This window comes from Trichosurus vulpecula, chromosome 8, assembly GCF_011100635.1.
Source record: "Trichosurus vulpecula isolate mTriVul1 chromosome 8, mTriVul1.pri, whole genome shotgun sequence".
NCBI lineage: Eukaryota > Metazoa > Chordata > Mammalia > Diprotodontia > Phalangeridae > Trichosurus > Trichosurus vulpecula.
The window spans coordinates 117,191,576-117,208,442 of NC_050580.1; the positions used below are offsets into that span (position 1 = coordinate 117,191,576).

General features: G+C 37.1%; 1 protein-coding gene across 2 annotated transcripts in view; it reads left to right on the plus strand.

Annotated features, from left to right (window-relative positions):
- The window catches only part of EFL1 (elongation factor like GTPase 1), a 218,837-nt gene that overhangs the window by 164,798 nt on the left and 37,172 nt on the right, over positions 1-16,867 (plus strand). For both annotated transcript variants that reach the window (XM_036735929.1, XM_036735928.1), the window contains 3 exons: positions 6,550-6,681; positions 9,961-10,108; positions 13,886-14,865. In XM_036735929.1, the coding sequence (XP_036591824.1) occupies positions 6,550-6,681; positions 9,961-10,108; positions 13,886-14,865 (1,260 nt within the window). The remainder of the gene's footprint in view (positions 1-6,549; positions 6,682-9,960; positions 10,109-13,885; positions 14,866-16,867) is intronic.

The window sequence follows — 16,867 nt, forward strand, 5'->3', positions numbered from 1 at the left end:
CCCATGAGGCCGCCTTCTGCTTCCATATAGTGATAGTGTCACAATGTTTAAAAGCTATAGACATTAATTTAACTGTTTCGTATATTCTAAATGTGAGAATTTTTTTTAGCGACCATTAAGTTTTAAGTTACATTACTAGGAGAACTAGATAATATCTCTGATTTCTTTTCCAGGTTTATTTTTTATGTCTGCTGACTTATATTTTTTCTTTTTTAAAATCTTTTTCTTTTGTTTTAATTTTTTTTTTTTTTTTTTTTTTTTTTGCTATTGGTGGAGTCATTGATTTCTCTTTGGTCTGTTCTTGTTTTTAGGGAGTCAATTTCTTGGGTGAGGTTTACCACTTTCTCTTCTAAGCTTACTTGTCTCCTGAGGAACCTGTATGTAGACCAAGAAGAAAGAGTTAGAATCAAACATGGAGCAACTGATGGTTTAAGATTAGGAAAAGAATATGACAAAGCTGTGTGTTACCTTATTTATTTAACATAAATAAGCAGAGTACATCATGTGAAATGCCAGCCTGAACAAATCAAAAGCCAGAATTAAGGTTTCTGAGAGAAATATCAACAATCTCAGATATGCAGACAATACCACTCTGATGGCAGAAAGTGAAAAATAATTAAGAAGCCTCTTGATGATGGTGAAAGAGGAAAGTATAAAAGCTGGCTTAAAGCTTAAAATAAAAAAAACTAAGATCTTGGCAACTGGTTCCATCATTTCCTGGCAAACAGAGGGAGAAGAAATGGAAGCAGTGTCAGATTTTATACTCTTGGGTTCAAAGATCACTGCAGAAGGTGACTGCAGCTGTGAAATTAAAAGAAGCTTGTTCCTTGGAAGAACCATTATGGCACATCTGGACAGCATACTAAAAAAGAGAGACATTACCTTCCTGACAAAGTTCTGTATAGTCAAAGCTGTGGTTTTTCCAGTAGTAGTGTATGGCTAGGAAAGTTGAATTATAAGGAAAGCTGTGTGCTGCAAAGTTGATGCTTTTGAATTGTGGTGCTGGAGAAGACTTTGGAGAGTCCCTTGGAGAGCAACGTCGTGGTTTGTCCTTCATTCTTGAAGAGGACCATGACATCAGGAAGATGATGCCATGATTTGTAAGTGAATTGGATTACAGTGAGGGAGGGCTGTGCAAAGTCACCAGCTTCTCACTTCCTCTTCCAAAGCCATCTGGTTCCAGTGGCCAGATATGAATCAGGACAACTGGAGATGGCCCAGGCCCAGGATACAGTGAGAGACCTTGGCCTTTTTAAGCTAAGGTCTTTCCAGATTCTCACTCTGACTAAGGCAATGCCCATTCAGTGATTAGGGCTGTATAAGAAATGAGTCAAGGGATGACCCCTTTAATAAATAAATTAATTAATGAATGAATGAGTGAGAGTGTGTGTGTGTGTGTGTGAGAAACTGGGAGGGGGAGACCCTCGGGGTTGTTTTCGGCCAAAAGAGAAACAATTACTATATTTACATTCACTCTGAGCCATCAGGGCCCAAAAAATAACCATTAAGCAGTACTTGGGCAGGGGCCTGTTGTTGGCCAGTCAGTGAGAGAATGAATTGGGTTTCAGGCATGGTCTTTAGGTAGAATTCTAGCCAGTAAAACCCACAATATCAAAGTAGGCTTCAGCCATCAAAATTCACCTTCCTTTGAGCAGAATACCCTCAGGCAAGGGCATGGACCCTTGCATGCAGGGAGAGGGGAGAGGAGGGAAAGGAGAAGCTGAGTGGCTCAAATCAGTCAATACATAAAGAAATCAATTTAGGCTATTCGCTGGCCACATAAATGAGAAAACAGGACTGATGTTGGGAAAGATTGAAGGCAAAAAGAGAAAGAAACAGCAGAGGATGAGATGGATAGATAGTGTTGTGGAAACAACTAACTTGAACTTGAACATACTTCAAGAGATAGTGGAGAATAGAAAGACCTGGTATCCTTTGGTCCATGGGGTCATGAAGAATCAAAGATGACAGAACAACAAAAATAACTGAGTCAAGTCCTATCTTCCCACTGTTGTTAGCCCAGTGCCCTAGCATACTGCCTTGAACACAGTAGGTGCTTAATAGATGTGTAACTGTCATCAAAGTTCCCATCTGATAATAAATAAATGCCCTATATATTATTCCTGACCAATGACCATGCAGCCTCTGTTACACTTCCAGTGACAGTGAACTTTTAAAAAGGCTATTCTATTTTGACATAGCTCTGATTTTTTATTTTTTTAAATTTTCTTCCGAATATTGAACTGAAATCCAAAGTTTTTCAACCTTTCAGCCTATTCTCATCCTTTGGAGTTATGTAGACTAAAAAATTGAGTTTTCTTTTTTCTACAAATATATGACATGGTTTCCATATTCTTGACTATATTGATAGCTTTCTTCTGGAGGAACTTAAGCTCACCAATGTCGCTTATAAAATGTGATGCCCAGAACTAAATGCAGTATTCCAAATGTAGCCTGACCAGTACAGTGGGGTTATTATCTCTCTTGTCTTGGACATTATGTTTCTCTTAATGCAGCCTTAAATAGCATTGGATTTTTTGTCAACCACATCATGACATTGGTTCATTTTGAGTATGAGCACTCTTCAAGCCTGGGAAAAAACTAGGATTAGACTAAAGATTATTTGATGATATTTAAAAATCAGTAAGAGGATACCTTCTGATCACATCTAGATTTTGTATTAAAACAGTAACTTAAATTGCATATCTTATTTAAAATAGAATGTTCATTAACATTTATACTTAATTGTTTGAATAAAAACATTTTCAATTTCACTTTTTGAAAAATGATATAATTTTTTATTCATATAGTCATGTTTGTGTAAAGTTTAGGTGTTTCACTACAAGACCAGACCTAGGCACCATCTATAGGAGTACTCTAATTGCCCCAAGAGGAAATAAATTGCTTTCTGAATATTGGTCTTGCACACACAAATACCTATAACATGATTGTCGACGTCATAGTTCCATTTCAACTGAGCTGTGAATCACAGCTCTATTTGTGATTTTTGGCTGCTGGTTCTGCCAGTGGGGTTGTAAAGGTGGTAGGCATGTGTCTGCCAGAAATAATTGTGGGTTTCAGTTGCAACACCATTTGACTCAGGTTAGTGTTATATTAAATGGGAAGCTAACACTTCTTGCTGGCACTCAGTGTGCACACGTGTATATGTGCGCATGCATGGATGTGTGTACATGTGTGTTTACTGTCTTGCCTAAATGGATAAGGTATAATTGGAGAATAAGATTCCAGTTCAAGAAATGCTGGTGGTTTCAGGGAAATTGTCATTTCTCCTGATACAGAACCACCACCCATTTACACACAAAAGGAATTCTTTCTGTGTTTAGGCTTTGGCTCTCCTTTTGCACTCTTTCTCTTTTTCTGTCTGTTTTCTTCCTCAGACCCCTTAAATGTGGACATTCCTCAGGGTTTTATCCTTTGCTTCCTGCTCTTCTCTCTCAGAGAAAGCTCTATTCTCATTCACAGCTTCAACTATCATGTTATATGCTTGACTTCATCCCTTGCATCCCTTCCAGCCTTTTATTTCATTTTATTCCCCTGTCTATACGCAGTATTTCCTTTACCACCTCTTTGCCTTTGCAGAGTTGCTCCTCTCTTGTCTGGAATGTATTATTTTATAACTTCTTGGAAAGTCCAAGTTTCTTCAAATACAATATGGCTACTTCCACCTGTTTGAAGCCTTTCTAGATTCCCCACCCTTTCCACAAGTTGTTAGTGCTTTTTCCCTCTTGAAGTTGCTTTCTTAAATATTATATATTTATGTAAATATTTATATTTACTTAATATTAAATATTTTTATATTAGAAATCATAACTATAAATATATAATTATGTAATAATTAATATTTAATATGTGAATATTTATATATAAATTATTCACCTCTGTACATGATACTTACTCCCACCATAAATAAACTCTTTGATAGCAGGGACTGTTCTTTGTTTTTGTATCCCCAGCACCTAGCATGATGCCTCTTATGGTAGATACTTAATAAATGTTTCTTAAATTGAAGTATATTGAATAATTCCTGAATCTTTGTGTCCATCTGTGAGCTTTCTCTTAAGTTCTGGTTGTACATTTCCAATTGTCTCTGTAATCTCCACTTATTGTTCAGCAGTTATGTCAGATTTAATATGTCTAAAACCCAAGCCATCTTCTTGCCCCAGCCCCATGAAATGGTTCCTTTTCCCTAATTCCTTGTTTTTTTCAGTGTTATCACTTTTCTCATCAACCAGATTTGAAATCTTGAAGTTATTATTGACTCTTTCTTCTCTTCTTAAAATTAATCAGTTGACAACTTTTGTCATATGTTCCTTCACAGTCTACCTCTCATCTGTTCCTAACTGGTATCTCTACTTTTATTTCCTTATCTCTACCTTTCTACTTCATTGCTGTCAGATAATTTATATAAAAACACTATTTTGATGAAGTTGTCTCTTTGCTCAAAAATCTTCACTGACTCTCCATGACCTCAGAACACAAAGGGTAAAGCCTTTTATTTAGCATGCCAGGTCCTCTGTAATTTTAATTCTTATTGTAGCCTTCACTCACAGTACTTCCCTAAATGAACTTTCTCAATTCCCTCTAAACTGAAATTATTTCTGTCCCTCCAACATGCTTCTTCATGCTCCTAACACTCTGTCTTCTGATTGGATTGTCTTCTCCAACTCTGATTTATTGAATCCTGTTTATCTCTTCAAGGCCCAGGTCAAATATTGTTTCCTCCATTAAAATATTCCTGAACACTGTGCCATACCATATAATCTTTCTCTATATGCCTGTATAATCAGTATCTATACCACCCATATTGTAGTTACTTGTGCGCATTTCTTGTCTCGCCTCAAGACTGTAAACTCCTAAAAGGGGAGGGGGTGCTATTTCCTATGTCTTTGTGTCTTCTACAGTGTATAACACAATGCCTTATACATAGTGTGTTCAATAAATGTTTGTGGACTTTGAGGTACTGTCTCACCCCCATCAAATTGACAAAAACAATCAAAAACCATGAAATAATGCTATGAGCATTATGACTAAATGGGAACACTCATTCATCGATGGTGGAATTGAAAACTTCTCAGATCTTTCTGAGAACAACATGGCATTATGCGGTAAAGTTTGTAAAGATAACTACTCTTTGACCCAATAATTCTTTAGTTAGGCATGTACCCTGATGGTGTCATCATAATACAAATAAAAGAGCTATCTGCTCAAAGATTGTCATAGAAGCCTTCTATATAATCGTGAGAGAGAAAAAGATAAAGCAACCTAAATATTCAACAATAGAGGAATGGTTAAAGTGTGGTACGCTCATACAATGGAATACTCTAAAGTAATTAAGATACAAACAAATCTAGAAAAATCTTTATTAAATCACAAAGAGTGGGAAAAAAAAACCAGAATGGAAAGTATTTTAATTCTATCGTATGAGGAAAAGTGGGTGAAATAAATCTGATTGTTTGAGGAACATAATTGAACAATCATAATGGAGACTTAAGGATAAAACTAAAAAAGGTGTTAAGAAAGTTTATGCATTTAAACCAATTTAAATATGAATCAGTATTAAGCAAACGCAGTTTGTATTGATGTTTAATGTTGTTTCTATTAAAACCTTTAAAATATTTGTTGACTAAATGAACGATCAGCTGAAATGAGTCCACTTAATTAAAATTTAACTTCATTTCTTATTAAAATATCTAATAAATCTATAATTCCATTGTTGTAGTCCTGCATCCCTTTATTGCAGGTGATAGCTTCTTTCTTCCTTTTGTCGCAGATGGTCTTCTTAAGTTGCTGGCAGTAGCCAGAAGAACATCCATGACCAGCCTTGGGATGTTCTCTTTAAACTTAGCCAGGCTTATCTTTGAATGGTAGACATCTTAGGATCTCTCAAGGTTGTGCTTCTCTGGCATAGCTTTCAAAAACCCATGATCACTTCTTAAACCACAATGAGCTATGATAGTAGGATTTGAATGGAGGAAATCTTCCTGCATTAATGAAATTAATTCTCTGTTACAGAGAATTCATCTTCTACATTTATTCTTAAAAAATTAAGGGTTATCTATAAGCATGATATATGTAAATCAATATTGGAAGGACAAGATATGTTTGAGTAATGCTGGATGCCAAATTGGAGCCTGTATTAATCCTTTATGATACAATAGAATATTAAGATTTGGGAAGCAGGGGCAGCTAGGTGGCACAGTGAGTAGAGCATCGGCCCTGGAGTCAGGAGGACCTGAGTTCAAATGTGACCTCAGACACTTGACACACTTGCTAGCTGTGTGACCTTGGGCAAGTCACTTAACCCCAATTGCCCTGACAAAAAACAAACAAACAAACAAACAAAGATTTGGGAAGCAGTGACAGGTGTTGCATATCAATAAAAAATCAATGTGCAAGCCTATATCATTTTAAATTAGATTAGACATTGTCCTTGTTCGGTTTTCGGTTGTAAGTTCAAATTTTGTCATTTATTGATATTTTATACCTTTGTTTCTTGTTCACTTAGTTTTTGTTTTTGTTTGTTTTTAGGGATAGGAGGTCTACAAGAGTTTGTCCTGAAGTCTGCAACCCTGTGTACCTCACCATTTTGCCCACCCTTTATCCCACTCAACTTTGAAGCCACACCCATTGTGAGAGTTGCAATTGAACCAAAACATCCAAGTAAGACAACTCTTTGTCTTTCAGCTCAGTTCTGCAAACCTGTATTAAATGCCTACTCTGCAAAACACTTGTGTAATGGGTACTCTTTGTAATGGGTACTAAATATTATACTTTTAAAAAATGCTTGTCTTTAGTATTTATGGACTTTGTAGTAGTCCCTTCTGTCTTGCTGGTAATTGGGAAGAATTTAATGAACCTGAGGGTGAATCAGAATCACAGACTTTTACAATTGGAAGACACCTCAAAGGCCATTTAGTCCAACTGGCCCCTAAAAAAAATGAGCCCTTCTACAACGTAATTGATAAGTAGCCTTCCAGCCTTTATTTAAAAAACCTTTAGTAAAAGAGAACTCACAGCCTTGTGAGGCATTTCATTCCACTTTGGATAAGTTTCACTTTCTCTCTATCATCATTTATCGTTGCTCCATTTGTCCCAGGTGAATGGGACAAATTTACTTCTCCTCTTTAATCCTCTTCTTTTCCTTAGTTCAGTTAAAAGAAACAAATCTTTTTTTTTAAATCTCCTGTGCATCCAAATTAGTCTTTCAGACAACTCCCCTTTTTTCCTCCTCATCATTAGTCTTTCCCTTTGGTTATCAGATATATATTCTTGATGGCTTTCTATGCCTCCTCAGCTGAATTTCTTTATAGATTTATAATCTATAGAATCCTGCTTATCATTTCAGTGAATCCTTTGAAAAAAAAACTTGTGGGTTAAAGGGGCAAGATCTAAATTTTGATATAAGAAGATGAATATAATGCTATACTCAAGGAAACCAAAGTTCACAGGATAAACAAATCCAAATGGCTGGTCAGGAGTCTGCAGTGGTCCAAAGTTGTGGAGAGAGGACTAGGTCAGAGAAGAATCCCCAAAAGGAGTAACATTGGCTGTTGCCAAATTGACGGTTATTTTCATGAAAGGATTCATTCTTACCAAGTTCTCTTTTATGGCAGCAGCATTAGCCACAATTTCTCCCTAAAATGCCTCGCTGGCACTCAGAAGTGGGCTTGGTGGTATGGTGTTGGTCAATAGCCTGTATAAACTTTGGGTAACAGTGGTTCCCATGTTCTCTCCAGGTTTCTGTAGCTCTTCCAGTCTCGTAAGTGTTGCCATTGCCTTTAGATCTTCCGGGAGCTGCGTCCTTCTTGCTTGTCCATAATGGCAGGGGGCGGGGGGCAGTTTGCAAAATTTCTTTGGCCATAATTTGAGGTCAGAGTGGTCCCATCACAACAAAGACTGACCTGGGAAACACAAAATAGGGTACGTAATCAGAAGAGTAATCCTAGTCATTATGTCCTGGGACTTACTACCTGTGTGATGAGGAAGTAGCCTTTCTTCCAGTCTCTCAATTCTGGGAGGATTTCAGGGCAGTCATACTTAATCTTCTATGCCTACATAATCCCCAGGAATGATGTGTTGGTTCAGTTTATACTAAATTTTAAATATCCACCTGACATCCAAGTGAAAAATGTCCAGTAAGTAAGCTATTGGAAATCCATGACTGAAGCTTGGTAGAGAGATTTAGGATGGATGGATGGATAGATAGGAAGGGAATGATAACTAAAATCATGGGAGCTGATACATCAACAACAGAGAATCAATTCAAAAATAAGTCAAGAGGGCCTTTTTTCAAATTTTTGGGGCAGGCCATGATTATGAGGTAAACTGTGACACAGGTAGAAAAAGAACCAGGAAGTGTCACGCAAGCCAAGGGAAGAAGGAAGGTGCAGGAGAAAATCTTACTCTTTGTGCTTTTTAGGCCAGACCTTTTCTAGACCACATGTTGACCCGCACCATCTGATTTCTGTTTTTGCTTCATTGCAACATCTTCCTAGCATCTTTACAATTTCAGATCCTATTTTTGATTCAGCATGTTTTCAGTGGTCTGGCTTCTGATTGTTCTAGGACAGCTTCCAGGAAGGCTCATGTCATCCATTTGTGTGGATTCCTGTTAGTCTCACAAAGTGTTCCTTTTCTGAGTCTCAACTATTTTGCTTTCTCCTAATTACTGATGTCCACTTTGGGAACTGCCTCAGCCACTGGCCACATCCTACATGCCCTGCATCATAGGATCAGAGAAATGTGTGCTGGAAGGAACTTTAGAGTTCAGGTCCACCCAGTTATTTTGCAGATGAGGAAGCTGAGGCCCAGAAAGGTTAAGTGACTGGACTGAGGCCACACAGGTAGTTAAGGAGCAAAACCGGGGTTCAGGTTCAGGTCACCTGACTCTAAATCCTTCACTCATTTGACTCCACCGTGCTATCATTTCAGGTTCTTTGAAAACACATCATTTTCCTTTATGGAATTGGTAGAACTATGATGGCTGAGATTTCTGGGTTGGTCTCTAGAATACAAACTTTTTGGGGGTGTTGTTTGTTTCTTCCAGTTTAAAACAGGAACAAGACCATATGTTAATATAAAATACTTAAAAGTCTGTTTTAGAGGCTGCAAGGATCCACACCCTAAGCAGTCACTCCAAAACCAGACTAGGATTCCATAGCCACTCTGTGGGCAAATACACTCATTTGGTAGAATTCCTGTTGAGTCAGTAAAAATGTGGTTATCTCCAGGAAGGAGACTTTTGCAGGGATAGCCTGACAGGTACTCAGGTACTGCTATGCAAGGGACCCTCCTCTGATGGCACTCTAAGAAAGCTCCAAAGTGTTGCTCTGCATACTATATATCCATGTAAGAGAAGAGGCCTTTAGAGAGTGCTACAAGACTGGAAAGATGGCTTTTAAGGCAATAACTAATAACTTTATCGAGATGCTAAAGCTGATACTTACAGAGCAAGTTTTGGGCCCAGAAAAATCCTGATTCTAATATAAGCGGTTTTACAGATGGCTTGAGTTTTTCCCTGCTGCAACAGCTCTGTAATAGCTATTTATTCTCATCTTTCTTTTAGCTAGATTCCACATTGAATCCTTCCTTTGGTTATTAGCTGCCTATGTTTTATCTTTAATTTGGGGGGAGATGCCTGTTATATTCCTAGCAATTATGTCTATTGAAGAGTTCAAGTGGTACTACAGACTAACTATGGACTTCACATTGCATACTTATGAATGCTATGGCTGAAAAATGTGTAAAACTGAATTTTAAGTGATAAGTTCACACGTAAGTGTAATTTTTGTAGAGGCTTTTATCTAAATGGGTTAAAAAAAATTAGGAGCTTCAGTACTAATGGATTTCTATTCTTTCCCTTGGGGGGGCGGGTAATGGTTTTGAATAGTCCTCTTTTTGCTGTATTTTTAATAAGCATTTTCCATTTGGTTTGCCTAGGTGAGATGCCACAGTTGGTTAAAGGAATGAAGCTTTTAAACCAAGCTGATCCGTGTGTGCAAGTTTTAATTCAGGAGACTGGAGAACATGTGTTAGTTACAGCAGGGGAGATCCATCTCCAACGATGCCTGGATGACTTGAAAGAAAGGTTAGGAAGCAAGGGTGTTGGGGTTATATACCCTATATATGTATAGTTCAGTGGGTTGAGTGTTCCTCAGTTATTGAAACCCATGACTGAGGTTTATCTTTGGTGGGTAGCCAACGTCTCCTTATGCAAGAATTTTGCTGCAACTGGATCATACATTTAAATTTTAATAACTATAAAATGACTACTGCCAGGAAATGTCACTTACTTCCTATTTTCTTAAGGCTTTTTATTTTAATGTTATTTTTCTACGTTAGTCATAAATTGTCATTTAATGTTTTATATAATAATAGTAAATGACAACATATGTTGCTTTTAAGTGCTTTTATATAATTATCGGGTAATGTTTTAATAAAAGTTTACTTAGAAACAAAGAAGGAAAATCTTAGTATCATTTGATTGTGCTTGTGAACAATTTAACTATTCCACCAATTAATTCCATATAGTGTTTTTCTATTTTGATATCTTCATTTTTGTGTATAAAGCTGAATGGCATGTTAGCTAGTGTTATAAAATAACTTTTGCAATTTGATTTTTGTCTTCTCTTTTAGATACATTTTAATGAAATTACATATTTCTTCCTTTTCTCTTTTGTAAAGTCATCCTCTGAATCATTTGAAATAGGTTTTAAATTTTTATGGCTTTTAGATTAAGAATTTAGAATTTTAGAACTGAAAAGGACCTGCCCCTGGTCACAGAGAGGTGGTGACAAGAGTTAGGAGTAGGCCCCAGAGCTTCTGACTTCTGGTCCTCTGCATTGCTTCTCCTTTACCTCCTTTGATATCTCTACATTTCTTTGTTTAAATTGTCTTACTAATTATGGAAAGCTTCATTAGCACTCGGAGAATCACAGAGCATAATTTCTTTTAAAAGAATGAATATCAATAACTTTCAACAATTTTTTTTACTTAGAGAGCTGTTTAGTTTATTATCTTTAGATAATCTTTGAGTCCCTGAGGAAAAACACTTCTGTTTTTGTATTTGCAGACTCCTGGTGCAGTGCCTGACACAGAGTAGATACTGAAGCAATTCTTATAAATGTGATAGATGACGTATTTCTTTGAACAGGTCCCTTAACATCTCTGAACTTTAGTTTCTTTATCTGTGAAAATAAAGTGTTTACTAAGATTACTTCTAAAATTTCTTGTAGCTCAAAATTCTATACTTCTCAGTAGTAATTTGAAATAAATTCCCCCTTCACATTAAAATCAATTTAAAATTTTTTTTAATTCTCAAACCATTAGTTTCCTCTCTTCATAATATCATGAATCATTTTTAACTTAGAATTATCCAGCAGATACTCCCCCCAAGTGTATGTTCTTATGCTTCAGTGAGTGTCTGCGCCAAGTCATCTACTTGTATCTTAGGTGTGTATTCTTTGCATTCACTGATGTTTAGGTGCACTTTTTTTTCTCGGGAGAAAAAAAAATTACATTTACAGAAAGAAAAATTGATTTTTTTTTTCAGAATGTGGCCTTGACATGGTATTAAAGTATTTATAGAAAACCAGCTCACTTTGAAAACCATTCAGTGTGAAAGCTACTGGAAAGATCAATGTTACAGCTTATAAACATCATCAGAAATATACACTGATGCTGAATGAAAGGAGCAAAGTAATGAAAACAGAGGCCCCTCAGCCGTCTTTGGATTTATGTTCTCTAAAAAGATACTTTAAGCATTCTTCTCAAGTGCTCTTAGGGTTGCTCCCTGTGGTTGCTGGAGACACCTGTTTCTGGAGGTGATAAAACTCCATTCTTTCATAGCTCAGATTCTTTTTAATCACAAGATTTAGAGCTAGAAGTCATGTCGCTCAATGCCATAGTTAATAAACTAAGATGAGGCAGCTGAACCCCAGAAAGGTAAACTTGACTTTCCCAAGGTCACACAGGTAGAGGTAATAAGTAGAAGAGGGAGGATTTGAATCTAAGCTTCTGGCTTCAATTATACTGCTCAGAGGATGATTTTTAGGAAAAAGAAAGGAAAAAATTATGATTTCATTAAAATTGATCCAAATAGACAAAAATCAGATTGCAAAGATTTTATAATGCTAGCTAACTTTTTTTTTGATGAGGCAAAAGAAAGAAACTCAAATGAGACAGCCATATGTAACCAAATATCTCCTTTTCCTAGTTTTCCATGTTTGCTGTGAGAACAAAGAGTAGACAAGAGGAAATAGGCATTACTTATGGGTCCTTGAATACAAGCGATGGAAACGATGAAAAATGAAACAGAACCTGGAATAATCAAGGCTAAAGGGAAGAAAAGAAAAAGCATTCACCAGTAACTCTCCTGTTGGGAAAGCCCTGTTGGAGCTGGAAAGACTTAGCCTGATGTCTTTATTTCACAGATGAGGAAACTTAGACCCAGTGATTTGTACAAGGTCATGCTAGCACTAACCAGGATTCAGACCCAGGTTTCCTCTCTCTCTTACAGTTCAGTGTTCTTTCCATGTTGCTACATTACCTCTTCTGTTGGAGGAGAGAAGTAGAGAAAAGTGACTCAGTGATGATGGTTAACATTCATATAGTGCTTTAAAGCAAGCCTGTGAAGTAGGTGGCGTTATTACTCCCATCTTACAGATGAAAAAACCGAGGCTGCGTGAAATTAAGTAATTTGCCCAGCATCACACAGCTGGTGTCTAAGGCAGGATTTGAACGCAGGTCTTCCTGACTCCCAAATCCAGCACTCTATCCACTGTACCACCTAGTTGCCTTCGATACTAGTTTAGTGCATTCACATACTGTGGTGAGCTAAGACTGCCTTCGTAAGAATATTGGGAATTCTATTTTGATGTCTCTTTTGGGGAGTATAACGTCACTTTGTTTACTTTATTTAGTTTTTGGCCAGGGCTCTTCCTGAGGAAATCCAGGGGTGTATTACTACCACTGGTTGGTATATGTTGCTGTTGCTGTTTCCTGGCTAGAAAAAGAAAAGTTCCCCACAGTTCACAGGAACTTAGAAAGTGGTCCTGAAGCAGTCTTTTTTCAGCTGACCTAAGCTAACAACACGACAGAGATTTTCCCCTTCTGCATTTATGCCACAAACTGCTTTTGGTCTTATGATGTCATTGGAAACTAAAGATAATTCCCCATAGAATCCATTTTGTTATATTTAAGATATCATTCCTATATGTAATAATATATACTTCTTAGTAATTGAATGTAATGATTAATGTTTTTTTTTTGTTTTTTTTTTTTTTTTACAAATAATAGACTGAGTCACGAGACTTGGGCCCTAGTTCCACCCGTTTCCTCATCTTTACATTGGAGTTGAACTAAACTGATGTCTAGTATCCCTTCCAGTTCTAATATTCTGTATTCTACTTAGAACTATAGGATATTTTCCCGTCATGTGTCTTAGTAAATAATTTGGTATTCTTTATTTTCTTTAAACACACATTAGTCAAATCTTACTACAACAAATACTTTCCAAGTGAAAACATATGTAATGTGATAGCTAATCCAAGCAGGTAACCTTTTTATTTTAAATAATAGCACTATAATGCAACTCTAGCTTACATACACAAAAAGAGTTTGGGTACTCCCCTTGAAGTGTTATTTTTTCAAAAAGAATTTTACCTTTTTAGCCTGAAATTAAAATGAGTTTTACATTCGGAGTTTATGAAGCAAACTATTATCAAGTTCTGAAAGAAAAAATAACTTATTTTTTGACAGGACCTGGCTCACACAAGTGTATGGTATTTTTTTATTGTACCATTTTCTAGGTCATTGTCATGGTCATCATCATCATCATCGTTGTTTCTGTTGGTTTCATTTTCAGGTTTGCAAAGATTCAGATCAGTGTATCTGAACCAATCATCCCGTTCAGGGAAACGATTACTAAGCCGCCCAAAGTGGACATGGTCAATGAAGAAATAGGTAAACAGCAGAAGATTGCAGTCATCCACCAAACCAAAGAGGATCAAAGCAGACTCCCTGAGGGAGTCCAGGTTGATGCAGATGGGCTCATCACAATGATCACCCCAAACAAACTCGCCACTCTCAGTGTCCGAGCCCTGCCTCTCCCGGAAGAAGTCACTCAGATCCTTGAAGAAAATAGTGATTTGATTCGTTCTATGGAGCAATTGACTTCTTCTTTAAGTGAGGGGGATAATACCCAGAAGATTCATGAGAAGACCCAGGCTAAGATCCAGGAGTTCAAACAAAAGTTGGAGCAAAACCTACAGGGAAGGAAATGGAGGAATATTGTGGATCAGATCTGGTCATTTGGTCCTAGGAAATGTGGACCTAATATATTAGTAAATAGATGCATAGATTTTAAGAGCTCTGTATGGCAGTGCCTTGAGAGCAAATGTATTAAGGAAGCAAGTAAATACAGAGATTTTGACAATAGCATCATCAGTGGATTTCAGCTGGTAACATTGTCAGGCCCCATGTGTGAAGAACCGCTCATGGGTGTCTGTTTTGTTCTAGAAAAATGGGACCTAAGTAAATTCTTGGGTCAAGGAGCAACTGAGAAAGCAGAAAAAGAGCTAGACAGAGATGAAACTGCTTCTGACCAAAGCATACCTAAAGAATCACCCACTGAAAATGAACAGGTTCAAGATAACTGCCCAGAGACATTGGAGAAAAAGAGCAAGCATAAAGGGGAAGCATTGCTGGCTGACTGTTATGGCCCTTTCTCTGGTCAGCTGATTGCTACCATGAAAGAAGCTTGCCGCTATGCACTGCAAGTGAAACCCCAGCGCCTAATGGCAGCAATGTATACCTGTGACATCATGGCCACTGCAGAAGTACTAGGTAAGGAGTACGTGTGTGTGTGTGTGTGTGTGTGTGTGTGTGTGTGTGTGTGTGTCTGCGCACGCGTGTATGTGTGTGTGTGTGTGCGCGCACGCACGCGCATGTGTTTGCATGTGCATGTGTGCGACTTACAGTGTCTCTGCATTAGCTCTGTCTTCCAAGAAAGAATCAGGAGGGCAGTGGTGACTTGTGGGAAGAGGGAATCCAGTCAAGGAGTAAATCAGGCTGGGAGTGACAGTGACACATCTCTGAAGGTTTCATGTAGGTTAATGGAGACAGACTTCTAGCCCAGGACCCAGAAGATGCACTTGAGGAAGTCATTGGTGTAGAAGTGATGCTTGAAACCATGTTTGTATGAGCAAAAAAATATGGAACTGGCTGTTAAAGGGTCACATTTTGTCTAAAGAGAAAGGGCATTGGATTTAGGCATCAAAAGACCTACATTCAAATCATGACTTCTGTTTAGCTGCATAACCTTAAGTAAGTCATTTTTAAAATCTCTGAGCTTTGATTTTCCTCATCTGTACAATCACAGTTATACCTCAAAGGGATGTTGTGAGGATCAAATGAGATGATGCATGTAAAGCCTTTTGTAACCATAAAGTTACATAAATTTGAGTTATTAATTGTCATTAATCTGATTGCATCTTGCAATCAGTCTGGCTTCTGAGTCTACCACTGAACTGAAAGGACTCTCTCCAAGGTTGTCAGTGATTTGCTAAATCCTTTGGCTTTTCTCAGAACATATGATTCTTGACTTCTCTGAAGCCTTTGACACTGTTGACACCCCCTTCCTCCTGGACATTCTCCTTGTTTTTAGGGTCATTTCTCTCTCCTAGTTTTCCTCCTGCCAATTTATCTGAATGCTTTCAGATCTACTTTTCGTAAATTTCTTGTCCAACTATATGGAACATTATCTTTCCTTTAGTATTTGACTATCCCCAGACAGGTCTCATTTGTTGAGTATTTTTCAGAATGGTATTTTTTTGCCATTTCTTTCCTTTGCATTTTTAGTAAGTCAGATACAGAATTTATCAGATACTTTGCTTTTAGCAGAGTAACATTCATCTGATGTCAGAAGAGTTGAATATTTTGCCTCTGTCCTAGTTTTAGCATCTGTGTTCAGAAGGCACTTATAACCAAATGATCTGTTGTGTAACAATATTGTTACATAACAATATTATACTTCTCTTTATCTCCCCTTTTATTCTCATTCAGAAGGTCTCTAACTCTATGTGCGTTCAAGTTTGTGGGTTTTGAGTTAAAGTTGTATACTGTTATATTCTTCTGCCTTAAAAATAAATCAGATGTTAGTTTTGTATAAAATGTCCCCTGCCATTATCATATTCCAGATATGAGTCCACCTTAACACGTCTCAGTGAGTTCTTTGAAATTGTATTTGACATTTTGTATTAAAAGCTTCAGGTTTATTTTGGTTATTTTATTCAATTTTAATATAAATAGAAAACTATTGCAGCTCTGTGGGTTGTCACAGAAATATTAGAAAGCACAGTAATTTTTCTGATCTGTTTTCCTGTTATTTTCAACTAACAACTACTAGGCACAATTTCTATGATGCTGCTTCTTTCTTGGTCAAGTAAATAGTCCTATATAGTATCTTATTTCACTCTTTTATCTGAGTGGTTTTCTCCTTTCCCTCAGAATTCAGCTAAATGCCCTTTTGATCAGATCTTGCCAAATTAATTTTTCCTAGTCCTTTGCCAGGAACCTGTTGTTCTAATATCATAGGCCATGAAACTAAATCCTGCTCTTTGACCTCATCTACATAGTCAGCTATTTGTTCCTATACCCTTCTTTTTCTTCTAAAGTCATAACTTTGAACTAGAGGAGATAAAAACTTTGCCAGTTCCCCCCGAATTTAAGTTTCCTACCCAAAATTTCAGGATGTTTTAGGGCTACACTGGAGACCTTCACTTATGTGAATCAGCAAGATTGGGTAGTGATTGGTAGGTTTATTTAATCTTTCAATTAAGCGAATGCT